The sequence below is a fragment of the Canis lupus genome, chromosome 5 (genome assembly GCF_011100685.1).
Source record: "Canis lupus familiaris isolate Mischka breed German Shepherd chromosome 5, alternate assembly UU_Cfam_GSD_1.0, whole genome shotgun sequence".
In the NCBI taxonomy this organism is placed as follows: Eukaryota; Metazoa; Chordata; class Mammalia; order Carnivora; family Canidae; genus Canis; species Canis lupus.
In genome coordinates, this window is record NC_049226.1 from 87225749 (window position 1) to 87241157 (window position 15409).

The 15409-nt window shown below is 42.2% G+C and overlaps 1 protein-coding gene across 4 annotated transcripts in view; it reads left to right on the plus strand.

The window, feature by feature from the left end:
• CDH8 (cadherin 8) overlaps positions 1-15409 on the plus strand; it is a 341945-nt gene that overhangs the window by 198492 nt on the left and 128044 nt on the right. For 3 of the 4 annotated variants that reach the window (XM_038538794.1, XM_038538793.1, XM_038538795.1), the window contains one exon: positions 8339-8475. In XM_038538794.1, the coding sequence (XP_038394722.1) occupies positions 8339-8475 (137 nt within the window). Of the gene's footprint in view, positions 1-8338; positions 8476-15409 lie in introns of those variants that run through there. The other variant, XM_038538796.1, reaches the window with a different exon arrangement.

A 15409-nucleotide genomic window follows, 5' to 3' on the forward strand; every position in this document is an offset into this window, starting at 1 on the left:
ATATTTCTACATCACAGAAAGATCTATGAAATTCAGCTGTGGCTTAGATCCTACCAGTTTCCTGCTATATTTCTTCAAATGGTTGACCATCCCTACAGGTACAAAAAAAAAAAAAAAAAAAAAAAATCCCCCCCCCCCACACAAAAGGACTTTCTAACATCCTTCATGATTGATTCTTTTTTTTTTTTTAAGTTTTTATTTATTTATTCATGAGAGACACAGAGAGAGAGGTAGAGACACAGGCAGAGGAAGAAGCAGGCTCCATGCAGGGAGCCCGATGCAGGACTCAATCCTGGGACCCCGGGGTCACGCCCAACCATTGAGCCGCCCACATACCCCCTTCATGATGGGTCTCTTGATGTCCTTCCCCTGTTGAATCTTGAACTTCAGCTACACCATGCTTTGTTAAGGTCTTTGAGCACAGTGAACATATTCCTAACTCAGACTTTTCACATTTGCTGCTGCTTTTGATATGAATATTTTAATATTTTATGCATCTCAGCCTTTTTCTTTGTTGTCTTCATGAATAGTCACTGTAAGCTTTGAAAAGACTTACTTTCATTGTCTTTCTTCATCTATAGACTCAGTGACATGAGCATGAGGCCATACCTGTCTTTGCACCTAATACAATGCTGCCTTCCTTGTACATGCGATACTCAATAAGGAAGTAAAGGAAGGAAGGAAGAAAGGAAGAGCTGAGATGGAAGGAAAGGATGGGAATGAAATGATAGAACACTCACCTGTCGGACATGAGCTCTTCCCACACTTGTCCTTTAATTTCATAGATTCCTAGACAGACTTAAACTCAAGATTTTCTGCTTGCATTTCTTCTGCTGAGGATGCTGTGCCTGCATATCCTACCTAGAAGAGTCCTGCTCATTCTTGTGTCCCCAGACAGGTGCTGCACCCTCCTAGTGTCACCTCTAACTACACCTCACTCGGTCCCAGGCTGGCTTAACTCACTTAGCTCACTGCAGTGTGAACATTACTTCATTACACAGCTTGCCACTTTTCATTGTAAGCAATAAGGTCACACCGATGTGTCCAAGAAGAGAGTTTTTATTCAAACATTTAGCATCTCACTTGGCTCCATGAAGCAGCCACTAAATCTTTATTGAAATTTTAAAAAGGAATAAAAATGTTGCCTTTAATCCCTTCACATTGTGTAAAGCTGCATTCTACTTTTCCCCCATATTTTTACAATCATATCATGTTTAGAGTTTTCAGTTATGAATGATTATTTTGATGACTCAGACAATTAGAATTTCTCCAAAGAGATTATATAAATATTGAAGTATTAACCATGCATCAAATTTTGCCTGGGATTTACTCTAAAGAATTCTTTTGTTGTTGTTGTTGTTCTTTTTGGTTCTGTGACTAAAGAAAGTTGTACACAAGACTCTGGCTTTTGGTCTCTATTTTTCCAAGATAAAAATGGAACTACAAAACAAAACACACACACAGAAAACAGGATCTCCTATGAACTGACAGATTTGGAATCTGAGATTTCTATATTTGACCCTAAATTAAGTAAAAGGTACCAGAGGATGATTGTGTTGGGTGCATCTGCTTCACTCTTTAGGTGAAAACAAGCAAGTCGAAATATGACAACATTGTGTCTTTCTCCATACCAACACCAAACACCAGAATCTTTCAAATATGTCGCTATTGTTTAAAAATACCTAGAGATTTGGCAGAGTCCCTTCTGGAAATAATGATAAAGGCTCAGTGTAAAACCACTTTTAAAAGGTGTGAGTAAATTTAGAACACGTTACCTAATTTGGGACTCACCTTAACCTTTAAAAAAAGACAATCGTGTTGTTCTCATTTTTATTTTTTTTTATTTTTTTTTCAATTTTTATTTATTTATGATAGTCACAGAGAGAGAGAGAGAGAGAGAGAGAGGCAGAGACACAGGCCGAGGGAGAAGCAGGCTCCATGCACTGGGAGCCCGATGTGGGATTCGATCCTGGGTCTCCAGGATCGCGCCCTGGGCCAAAGGCAGGCGCCAAACCGCTGCGCCACCCAGGGATCCCGTTGTTCTCATTTTTAGATGAAGAAACTGAGGGTTGGCTATATCACGTGGCTTCACAGAGAAGTTAGGAATGGAAGCGCCATTTCCTGGGAAAATCAGCAGGCGTTTCACAAATATTATAGTGGAAAGAATACAGTCTGGGCTAATTTTTTTAAGGAAAACTGTTATCACTTTATCTGATTGTCAAGGTAATCGGTGGAGCTCCTTGTGTACACTCCACAGTTTACCTTGCACAGTTTGCTCATGTTGCACCGAAGTCACTGGCAGAGAAACGGAATACTCCCTGGCTTTGGGACCTTAGTTATAAAAATGCTTAAAATGTTCTTGCCATTGTTACAGACCACGGATCCACAGTTGAACAGGGGATAGAGGGCCTCTGTACATAGTGTTGGTGGTGCGATTGGTAAGAGGAGGTTGAAGATGCTTTAGATGAGCATGTAGGTAAAATATTTGGATATGGACAACAAAACACACAAGTTGGATTTTGGTGCCTAATGTTGGTATGGAGTATAAATAGTTGAACTGTGTTAATGGAGGAAACATATTACTCAGGTGATTTAATGGCCATTCAATATAAAACGGGAGCAGCATGCAGAATAGGATGCTGTTTCCCACACAAGGCTATCCGTTGTCCACTTTGATCTATTCTCAGCCCCTTCACCATTGGTATCTCCTTATATTTACTTCTGAACCCTACAAGATCCCTTTAGTTGGATAAACTGGTGACACAGTTTGTGCTCATGGTCAGAATACTGTAGGTTGAATGAATCTCCACACAAGATGCTATGCATCTAGGTAAGTCTTTTCTTGCATCTGTAGCCTTAATTTCACAGAGTAAGATGATAGAAGTTCTTGCCATTTACTTGCAAGACATAGTACTGTAGGTTAGTGAAACAGTGCTGTGGAAGCAAACCAGGGAATTTGTTGGAATAAAATGAGAAAGTTTAAATAGGGCTTCTAAAACATATTCATTGTACTAGACGGAGAATGTCTATTTCCAAAACTTCCATCATTAGAATTGATGTTAACATGACCCAAGGAGCCCATTTTCTCACATGCCACTTCCCACTGTGTTAATAAGAAGTTCCTTCTTACTCTGGCAGGAAGATGACTCTCCAAAGTGTATTCTATTCTCAAAAAACGAGATATTTTGTCTAACACATTTTAAGTAATTCTGCAAAGGAACAGCAAATCCAAAACATGCATATTTTTGAGAAATTAGAATGGAGACTTCAGTACCAGAGATACAGATCCTGTGACTTTGAAGACATGAATTAGGAAGCATTGAATTTTTCAGTAGATATAACATGAACAAAATAGTTCTTTCTCATTTTTCATTCTTTCCCTAACCCATGGATTCTTTTTCCTTACATTTCCTTAGCGCCATATTTCACACATAGTAACAATCCGTGCTTGATAGATATTTGTATTGTACATCCTTTCCACAATGAGTCATTGAGTAACTGCAGTGCAAGATCCAACCAACGTGATACTACAATACATGAATCAAAAATTTCTCCTTGTCCCAAGGAGAGTGAAAGTCCGGCAGATGTTTAACTGTAGAAAATAGAAAGGACATCCTTGAGGAGACAGTGGCTCAGGTCACATGCAGAAGCTCACATGTGGGTGAGCTGTGAGCTGTGAAACCCAGAATAGCCCTTCATTCCATCAGTCGAGAGCCTGTGCTCCATGGAGGTACTCAGAGGAGTAGCAGGTATCGTGCAGAGGTGAGGACTGGTAGCGATGGACATCGCAAAGGGTTCTAGGATAGCTCTCTAGTGTCACGTGTGAAATTCTCCCTTTCCCGAGGGATGTGAATGATCGTCCTTATTTATATATTTCCACTTCCAGAAATTTATGTCTACAGTTAAGTCTGGGCTTGAAGGCATCTCTTACAGATTGAAGAATTGGTTCATCATTTATTTTATTGCTCATTTATTTATTTGCCTAATGTGAGTCATATATCAACTCATTTACTGCAAAGCACCACTCTGTGAGGAAGATATTCCCTCCTATTTACAGAGGAGTCTGTGAGATTATGAATAGTTACATAATTTGAGTGAGATTCTGCTAGAGGTTCTCATTTCTCTGATTTTGCTTCTTCCACTTATGTGCTGCTGCTCAGATACTCACAGGGAATCCCAGGAAACAGAGTGGCTTATGGGTCTACTTCCCAGGTGTCTAGCCAAAACTGTGGCATTTTGAGACTTTACAGAGTACACTGGATCCTCAAGTTTCAGTTGTTACCCCAAGTTTGCTTTCTTAATTCACTCTGGACTTTTTGGAATGATTTTCCATTAATCGACCTAAGGAAAGAGCCTGTATTAGTTTCTGATGTGAGTGTTGACCTTTATTGCTGCTGATGTGACCATATCGTATGGTGGAGTGAGTGGGTGGGAGGAGAGGCGATGATGTGGATGCTGGGAGCTCAGAGGACCAGAGGCAAGCAAGCTGGTTCTTTGCAGCCAGAGATGCAGTGGGTGGCCCTGGAATGTGTACGTGTGGTGGGGACGTAGGGTGGAGCAAGCACCTCCTGAGAACATTCCTGAACGTGGTGTGCTTTCGGTTTCTTTTTAGTGTGATCGTTAGCTATGTAACAAAATTATAAAAATGTCAAAAATGTAGTTAATCTTAACTGCCATTAAAAAAAGATCATATGTTGTTTGATATTAATACAAAATTGAATGTGTCCAGGAAGTCTTTGAATCTGCAATGGTGAATTCATGAGACAGAGAAAAGTTGGTAAAAAAATAAACACCTAAACGAAAGGTGCCAGAGGTGCAGGTATGATGCCCCCACTTGCTCTCCCTTCTCGACTCTATTTTTCATCCCTGAAGCTGACATCTTTTATGTGTTTGCTTCTACTGACATGAGAACCCGGATGAACTTGTTGAGGGACAGGAGAGCCAAGAAGTGAAAGGGGTGCTACTTTGGACCAGAGGGGGGATAGGGAACCATCAGGAGAAACTTATTATCATGTCCAAATAAGTAGTGAAACATTACAGATGTTTAAATACAGATTTATTGGGCAATTACTATGTGTCAGGTCCTGTAATAGTAAGTGCTTGGTATGCATTACCTCATTAAAACCTATTGTAATTCCCATTTTACAGATTAAGTAGCAAAGACACAGGCAGATGAATGGCGTGACTAACTTCCACCTATGCAAGTGATGAGATCAGAACATGAACTCAGGTAGTGAGACGAGGGCCCATGTTCTTTATGATGAGATGATGAATGGGTGTGGACTTTACCACCTTGGACCGTCTTGGTAGCCTAAGAATAAACAGCTAGAAACTCAGGGCATGCCCTTAAGCGGCAGAGCAGAGTTTTCTAGAAAATAAAGTGGGTTGAACACTTATCAGGAGGTTTTGGGGCATCTGGGTGGCTCAGCTGGTTAAGGATCTGCCTTTGGCTGAGGTCAGGATCCCGGGGTTCTGGGATCGAGTTCTGCATCAGGCTCCTAGCTTAATAGGGAGCCTGCTTCTCCCTTTGCCTGCCGCTCCCCCTACTTGTACTCTCTCTCTCTCTCTGACAAATAAATTAAAAAAAAAAAAAAACAGATGGGAAATGGAGGCTTCTTATTCCCTAGCTTCCTGGAGAGATCTAATTCTTTATCATCTTATTTAATAAATCATATTTCCTTAGATATATTTCAGTATATGAAATCATATATATTGTAATACATATATAATATATGCTATACTAAAGAATTCTATATATATGCATATATATAATGTAGACATCTGTAAGATGTTCAAACTGGTTGCATTCTAAAATAAAAATAATCACAATTTTGGGTTCGGAAAATTGAGTACACAGGTGACATTCGATGATGTCACTGTTACACAAAGGGTGTGAGAGCCCTTGATCCCTGATATTTAGAGGTCCACACACACAAGTGTTGACAAAGCATGCCACACTAACCATCTCTTCCCAGTCTTCACAGCAATCCTATTATCTAGTACTAATATCATCCCTATTTTTTTAAAGATATTATTTATTTATTTGAGAGAAAGAGAGGATGAGGGGAAGGAGGGGCAGAGGGACAAGTATACTCCCCACTGGGAGGGAGCCCAATGCAGGGCTTGATCCTGGCACCCTGAAATCCTGACCTGAGCCGATGCCAGATGCTTAAACTAACCACCCAGATACCCCATCACCCCTGTTATATGTGAATAAGGTCGGCCCTTCCTGTACTAGCTGACGTATACATGGACTTCAGAGGGAATCAAACATGAATATTCATTCTGGTTCTGGTATTTACTAGTTAGGTTACTTGAAATGTCCTCTAAGGGTTTCATTTTTCTTTTCTTCATTCTATAAGAAACCAGAGAGAGGAGGACAGAAGAAGGAAGAGGCATCTAGCCTGTGCCTGGTCTACACTTGGTGTTGAATGCATTCTTGTTGATTCTATTGAGTCAGGATTCTGGGAACATTTGGCAATTCTTAGGAACCTTTATCATAAAGTCTACTAGGCAATAAAATGTCTGAAATGTCTACACAGGCAGCAAGGGGCTGGCTTCTTGAAATAGTTGAGGTAGATTTTAAACTGAATCTCAACAAAGCCATTTTTCCCCCATCAAGTTCTTCCCATTGTGTAATCTCATAATATTATGACATTCTTACCTGTGATCTTACTAAAGGGCTGTATTTATAGCCTATTTTATAAATTCTCATGACTCACCCCATAAAATCAGTCATGAACTGGAACTTTAGAAAATGGAAAAAATATCTGCACCTGTTAGAGTTATGAGACTTAAACGACACCCAGATGTTTTTCCAGTTTTATGCTATTTACAAGCTGTTAAGAAAGGGGCCTTCTCTACCCCCTCCCAAGTAGGAAAGTTTGTTAAAGTTTCATGTAATCTGACATGGTGATTCCAGTGAGTGTGATGATGGTAATGATAAACACATCTCTGGTCCTTTTAGAACGTATCTTAGAGATTTATTTATGCTTATTTTTAGTCTGTAGCCATATTGGATCAGTGAAAAAGTTGAGGTTCAGTGAATCTATTAATTATCCCCCAAACAGCAATACATAAGTGATAGAGATAGAATGACTGTCTTCTCATTGTATCCTCATTGGTGGAGAGCAGAGACATCCTGTGCCTCCTCCTTTTTTTCATAAAGGCATTAATCCTATCATGGGGCCTACCCTCATGACCTCATGTTACCCTGATTACCTCCCAAAGGCCTCATTCCCAAATACTATCATACTGCGCATTAGGAATTTAACCTATGAATTTTGTGGCGACACAAACCTTCAGTCCACAACACCCTTCCTTCATTCTATGAGAAAGCAAAGAGAGCAGGACAGAAGAAGGAAGAGGCATCTAGCCCTGTGCTTGGCCCGTGATAAGTGGTCCCTGTTTCCATTCTATCCTGTGTTAGTTTATTTCACTGCTTATATATGGGCCGTTTTTTTCTAAATATGTCTTGTGTTCCTCAAGACGCTTAGCTTACTGGATTCAGCATTGCATAACCAAAACACAGATCTTGATGTATAAAGAGGATAGCTATAAATGTTGGGGAAAAAATAATTCCTGTGTTATCTTGATGCCTAGTGTTCATGAGAAGCCATTGGTTCTAGACACAAAATACCTTAATGGTGTCTTATCTGAAAGAGTTTCCTCAAAAGGGGAACAACTAACCTGTGCACTTAAAAACTGTTAATTTCATAGACTGTAGTGTAACAAAGATGCTCAAATATGTATTCCAAACTTCAAAAATTCTTACTAGAGAATCAGCCACCCTCTTATGTCTATGGACAGAAACTAGTAGAAATTCTAAATATGTACTTAACGTGAAAACAAAACAAACCAGCAGCCACAAGAACAACACATACATGTTGTCTAGTCAAATATGTGTTTAACATAAACACACATTTCCTTTGAACTGCCATAAATAAAATGCTGCCCAGCATCATCCTGCTTTGGGCTTGAGTTTATTGTTTTCTGTGATAGTTTGTGGCAACTGCTAATTATCATAAGCTGTCCAATAAATGTGATGGATTGTCCAATTAACTCTTCATCAGCATCCGTTTTTGAAGATGCTACCTATTGAAACTGATGGCAGTTTATGACCTCCACGTGGCATATGTGGCTAATTACTCCTTGGACGATAATTATTAAGTTTCTTGTGCCTCATTCAGTCATTTTATTTCACAAATTATGATGCCACCGAGTTTCCCAATCCATTTGACTTCACAACTATGACTCTCCAAGGATTACTAAAGGTCTGCTGTGGAATATATGGATCATATAAACATTGAAGTAGATTACAGATGTATCTGTTTTGTAGGTTTTCCATCGACCGGCACACTGACCTGGAGAGACAGTTCAACATTAATGCAGATGATGGAAAGATAACGCTGGCAACACCACTTGACAGAGAATTAAGTGTATGGCACAACATAACAATCATTGCTACTGAAATTAGTAAGTGCCTGGATTTAATTTCTTCCTTGTGTGATCGGGTTCAATTTTTGCCTCCTGATCACATGGTTAATGTGATCCCTGTTTCCATCAGATATTTTGACATTGGAACCTATTTTATTGTTCCCACGGAGACTTTGAATGAAATATCTCAATAAGAAATAACTTGCCCAGTGGTCAATTACCAAAGGTCGCAATGTATGTGGGAAGGAAACATTCTTATATCCAAATAGTCTTATATCATGTATCTATTATTCAGCCATTACAAGTAATGTTTTGGGTATTGAAATACGGGGAAAGATTTCGTATGACAGGGTAGGTAAAAAAAAAAATAGAACTTAAAAACTGTACACCACAATTTAAACAAATGTACCAAACATAAATGTTATATACAGTATAGAAACTATTGTTTGTTTATTTATTTATTTATTTATTTATTTATTTATTTATTTATTTATTTATTTATTTTGGTTCACGTATTTAGACCACATGCCTGCATATGTGCCTAGGCAGACAGAAAACCCAGAAGGAAACTTTGTACTATTGATACATATTATTTTGAAGAGATGAAATTATAGATGATTTTTTGTTTTGTTTTTAGGGCTTAATACACAATAACCATGGACTATTAAAACTGTGACTTCAATATAATTGCTTTCGTAAATTACATGTGAAACTGTGACTTTTTCTATTATTTTTTAGAAGGATGTTCTAGGGTTGTTAAAATAACATGTTAGCCTTTCAGTCAATTTTCAGTGAACACACCTTCTTTGCCCGGTAATGGCGTTTCTGTTGAGTCTCTAAACAATAGCTATATGGTGGAATTTAGGGCTAAACCATCTCTGGGAATCTGCACTCTGTCTGCCTCACCAATATTTTATTATACCAAACATGCAAAAGGAACATAGTATTCATTTTATTTCCAAACAAAATACATTTTGCATATTATCTGATGTTCTTTCCATAAAGGACCTGATAAGACCTTTACAGTCGACACCGATTCAAGGGAGACAATACATTCTTAAAGGAGTTGGAGATATGAATAAGGAAATAAAAATCAACATTAAGAAAAATTCATGGGCATACATATAATATAGAGTGTAAAGATGACAAATGTAAAATGTGGGACCTAAAATCTGCTGTTTATTCTCTCTAAAACCTGCTCTGTTTTCATAGGTAATGTGAAATCAGGGCACACATCTCTGAGACACCCAGTTAATTTTGCTGGACATACAAGAGTAATCCATGCTTTGAGGAAGAGCACAGCTTTTCCTTGTTCTTGGATATGAGGGAAGTGTCCTCCAGGGAGCCTTATTAAAAAACAAACAAATAGAAACACTGTGCAAAAAAGTAAAGATTTAAGAGTTAAAAATATATCTTTTTTATAAGAACCTTGCATGCAAGCAGAGAACATGCAGTCAGGTTGATTGGTAACTTCAACTCTACCAAGTAGAGGGTTGTAGAGAGAGGATGCTCTTTGGAAACTGGTATCTTTCCTGGTTTAGAAGTAGTATTCTCTTCCCTGGCGTGCTATTCTGGTTGCAGGTTCCTCTTGATAAGATTAAGGGATAGAACAACCTGTTTATTAGAAATGTTAACCCCATCTGGAGAGGGACAGACATGAAATTTTTGTAATTTACAATGTTGAAGACATATTATTGCCTTATGCCTCTGGGAAAAACGGTATACATTTAGATTACTTTAGAGCTTTATACAAATGCTCTAAAGGATCACTTTTTCCTTAAAATATGTAGGCAGTAATTACTTTTTAAAGAACCTCCTCGTATTGAATACAACCTAGGTGAGTTAGCCTTAATCCGCGACACTTTTTTTTTTTTTTAATGAGATGGATGCTTTTACTTAATATTCATCGAGGAGGTCGTAATTATAAGGATCTATAGCAGTCCATCCTGAGGAGTAAAAGTAAATGAATATGCAGAGCAGGTGGGTAAGACACATCTCAGGGACAATCAGGAAACTAAAGACTCATTTGCAAGGAATCATAGACCAGTAAGAGGACAGACACAAACGCAGATGCTCCCAGGGAATGAGCTGTTAACTCCAGGGTGACAGGGCACCAACCCAAGTCTGAGAAGACATCCGCTGGCTCGTTCACTCCATAATTATCTATTGAGTCTGTACTACTTGCCAAGCACTCTTCCAGTGACTGGGGATATAGCAGCGAGCAAAAGAGACAAAATCCCTGTTCCTCTTGGAGTTTTCCTTCTTGTAGCTCCTGGAAGCACCTGCACATGAAAGGGTAAGTGGAAATCTGCTGAGATATCCGTAAAGAAAGACAGAGGGGTGAGGAAGATGACGCGTGTCGGGACCACAAGCAGTTCCGTGTGGAAACGTACGATGATGGAACGCCTTCCATGAACGTATGATCACACTTAAAAATGGATCATGATAAACATGAAAAAGGAAAAACAAGCCTCCATGTGTACCAGTAAGATAATTAGGCAAGGTCATTTTTAAAGTAGAAATGATTTTTGTCATTAATAAATGCACTATAATAATCAGATTACAAAATCTATCAAGTGTAGACCGGTTAATTTTCTTCGTGACTTGAGATAAATCACTCAAATATGTCCCAGATTCAGTTTTACAGGTGGTTTCACGTAAGCAGCAAATACAGAATGGCCCTGCCCACGTAAAGACCCTCGGCTTGTCTGTGAACCTCACCGGGTTTAAAATATATCAGACTCTGTTGAAACAATGAGAGTCATCGCCAACTCTTAATTCATGACCTAATTAATTTTTACCCAGAGACTGAAAACTAAACAAACCACATAGGCATATTTTGGCCAATAAGGAAGTTTAACTCAGGAGGTCAAATATCTCAAGAAATGTGGGTCTGTGAACTTAGATATCAGTCTGCTTTCCTTGGAATGTTTGCCTGTAACCTCTTTAGCACCAGCAAGCAAGAACATACCCCCCCAAAAAAAATAATAATAAAAAAAATAAAATAAGAAAGAAAGAAAGAAAGAAGAAAAAAACCTTTAATTATTAGCTGTAATATATAAGCTGAGGTGATCATAAATCAAGGAACTTTAAAAGCACAATTAAGCCATTTTTTCCCTCTAAATCATAAAAGAAAATAGAAATAAGATCACAGAGAACTTTAGGACAAATTGGAGTCACATGAAAATGGCTTAGAAACTTGTTTGATTTGGTTTTTAGTGTTTAGCCCATCATGTAATGTTTATCTTCCAAAGCCGCAGACCAGGTCTTGGGGTAAAAAAAAAAAAAAAAAAAAAAAAAAAATTAAAGGGAGATTTATTGTATTTGGACAAGTCAGAGATTAAAATCACCGAGGACAACAGAATCTATAGGGAGGAGGTCCTAATAAAGAAAAAGAAATAATCATTCCCAGGAGAACAATTTAAATCATTCTCAGGATGCCATCTCATCAGACAAAGATTTAAGCAAGTGAAATTAAGCTTAAAAAGAAAAAAAAAAGGATCCTAGGGAAGTCCATCTGTTATCTCTTAATGAGAATGGAGATGTCGTGCTTTATCCTCTTGTGTCAGATGCACTTAACCAAGGCTGAGATGCTTCGCCGTGGCCCTCCACAAGCCCCTCAGTGCTAACAGGCCCAGCTTGCCATCAGTCGACGGGCACAGCTCCCCGCGTGAGCCAGCAGGGAGACGTCCTTGGGCTAACGGGAGATCGGGCCTGCGCGGCGTGTCTCTGCTGCTAGCAACCCCGTGCTCTGCGACTGTGGTGCGTGGCTGCCGTTGGCCATGGTGGGGGAGGTTGAAGGCAAACGTAGCTGAGTAACTAAACACTGGGAAAAGGATTATGGAAGTCCTACGACGCATTAAATTCTCACAACACTCGGAGAACTTAGGTGTCCCTCAACAACACGGCTTATGCCGCGCAGGTCCGCTCGTATGCAGACTTTTTCCAGCAAATATAATACTGAAAGTGTGTTTTCTCTTCCTTCTGAGCTCCTTAATAACAGGTTCTTTTCTCTAGCTTACTTTATCATACGACTATGGAATACGATACACATAACCTACAGGACGCGTGTTAAAAGCTGTTGATGTCATCATAAGACTTCTGGTCAACAGTAGATTATCAAAAGTCGAGCTTTTCGAATATCTGGATTTTCAGCTCTGCAGGATCGGGGGTGTTGCTGGGACCCCGTAACCCCCACACTGCTGACAAATCGACCATATGCATTTTTCAGACGAGGAAACTCAACACAGTTAAATAACGTGCCCCAGGTTTCATCGCAAGCGGGTGTTGGGTGAAGGGGCAAGACCGGCACCCATGCCACTGAGCTGCAGACGGCACGTTCTTGGACGCCCTCACGGAAGACACCTCTCTCAGATCTTCTTTCCTTTCCAACTCATGCTCTAATGGAGCTTCCAGGACGGCCACGAAGTTTGCTGAAGCAGTGAAGGAGCAGGTCCTGGGTGTGAAGCCGAAGGCCGCGGCCTGGACGGGCTGCGGTGGAGGAGCTCACACTGGGCAGCAGCAGCCCCTCGACTCCAGCCCGTGTGGCCGGGGCTGGGCGTACTGCCTCGGGCGCACAGCAGGGCCCTGGGGTTGCTCACACTGCCGTTCTTCAGCTGTTTCAGAAATCCGGGGAACAGAGGAACAGAGAACCGAGGACGGTGCACAGTAGTGCGCATTAGGGCACAGCGATCCTCGGTGACCACCGCAGAGAAAGGCAGCTCTTGCAGCAGGCCCTGAGTCCCCTACACTGGAAGCCTTTGTGTGAGGCCATCGCCTGCCGAGTCACACGCTCAGGTGACAGCTCAGGAGCCCACTTTTCTGAACAAAACCGCATCTTCTCTCCCCCCAGTCAGTGGTGTCTCGGCGCCCTACAGTGCCTCGGAGGAAGATGGAGAAAGCCCAGGTGTTCTTTTGTAGGTTTTTGTATCTGTTTGTCGTTATTGCTGCAGTGATGAGGTTATATCTCGGTGAGCTGCGGTGGGCCTGGCGCCCGTCGGACAGACCGAGCATAGGTTTCTTCTAGGTTGAACGGGGTGCCGAGGCCTACCTAGCAGAGCGGTGTGCTTCACAGGAGGGGACATCAGGAACACTGGGGAACAGGAGGGGAATCCACTTGCTTAGAAGGGTCTCCGCGGGGGCTTTTTTCGGAGGCACCGAGTGCCGGTCTTAGGGCGGGGAGACTGGTGATGTGAGGGCACAGTGCGAGGGAGCTGGCACTTGGCACGTACAGGAAGCACCCCCGTTGCTTACCTGAAAGCATGTTAAAGCAGGAACGTGCAGTTGCTCCTGGGTTAGTGATGATGCATCGCTCTGGCCCGCGACGGTGGGCTGCACACGATATTGCAGACGAGGCTTTTCACTAAGGACGGCCGACTGTCCCGGGGAAAACGCTAGCTCGGTGGCACTCGAGAAGCGTTCCTCCTGGCGTGGGGCCCGGTTGCCAGGATAATCACTGTGTCCGACCCAGGATACCGAGGAGAAATCTACCTTTGTAGCTTGTGCTTCAGAGAAACCTTGAGTCGTGGCGCTGGCCTTGTTCGATGGCCATACAACTCTGGCATCTTAGGTCTCCTCAGTCGCTCTCAGTTTTCTCATCTCCAAAATGGGAATCATAATCGTTCCGTAAAAACGATTGGGTGTAGTGAGAATTGAATGAAAACTGAGAGTCGCGAACCGCCTAGCTCAGAATCCATCTGAAACCTCTAGAAGTTGATAGACTGTTGCTGTTACGGCAGCCCTAGTCCTGGGCTTGGAGCCACTGCTCAATTTAAAATGGTTTATTTGGTTTATACCGTGTGTCCCTCTATCTCCTGCCACGACAGCGAGGCTGGCACTCAGGGGCCGTGTGTCCCTGCGAGCGGCTGTTTCTTCCTTGTGCTTAGATGCCCAGTGGCGAAGGAAAGGCCCTCACGATGAAGCGCGCGGATGTTCGTTGGTCCTGCTTGGACCCCAGACACTTCAAATTACGTCTGGACCCCGTTCAAAGTATTGAATCTGTCTTGCTGTTGCCCGAGGCTAGAGTTCCATGGCGCTCAGTGCCACTCCCCAGTGCCCGAGGGATGGAAGCACATGGACGGTCGTGGTTGTTCAGTTGTCCAGCTAGACGACTCGGACAGGGGGAAGGGGTGCTGGGAAGCAGAGGGGGCCGTGGCACCCAGGTGCAGGGTGCGTCAGGGGCTTCCAGGGATCGGGGGCCCGAGGCCATGTGGACACCCGAGCACTAGGCTCCACGGGGAACGAGCTCAGCAGGGCTGCTAAGAGCAGGGGTGAGAAGAGGTTGTGGGCGACAGGGTGCGTGCAGGCCAAGGAGAAGCTGCGGCGCCTGGGGAAGGGGCGGGCTGGCCCCCGGGGGGCCTCCAGTCGGTCCTCGCGGGCCCAGGAGGCGCCGATGACCTTATTTGCTTACGGTTCTGAGGATACATTTTGCAAGGAAGAAGCCAGTGGAGCTCCTGCTCCCATGAAAGGTCTTATCACCGCCTGAGTGCGGGCCAGCTTTCCATCCGGGGAGGCCGCCAGCGCGTTCCTGGCGCGCCCAGCAAACACCTGCTAGGTCAGTGAGGGAGTAAAGGAAGCAATGTGTCACCCCACTCTAGAGTGCCCGATGAGCTCCGGCTCCGAATGGACACTATTCACTGCTGAAGGGGAGGGATCTCTGCCTCAACACACCCCCCTCCGCTCTTTGTTAGAAGTCGCAGGCAGAAAATAAATAAATAGATAAATAGATAAATAAATAGATAAATTAAATAAATAAATAATAAGCAAGCAAATAAATAAATAAATAAAATAATATAAAAATAATTTTAAAAAGTTACAGGCAGGGATCCCTGGGTGGCACAGCGGTTTGGCGCCTGCCTTTGGCCCAGGGCGCGATCCTGGAGACCCGGGATCGAATCCCACGTCGGGCTCCCAGTGCATGGAGCCTGCTTCTCCCTCTGCCTGTGTCTCTGCCTCTCTCTCTCTCTCTCTCTCT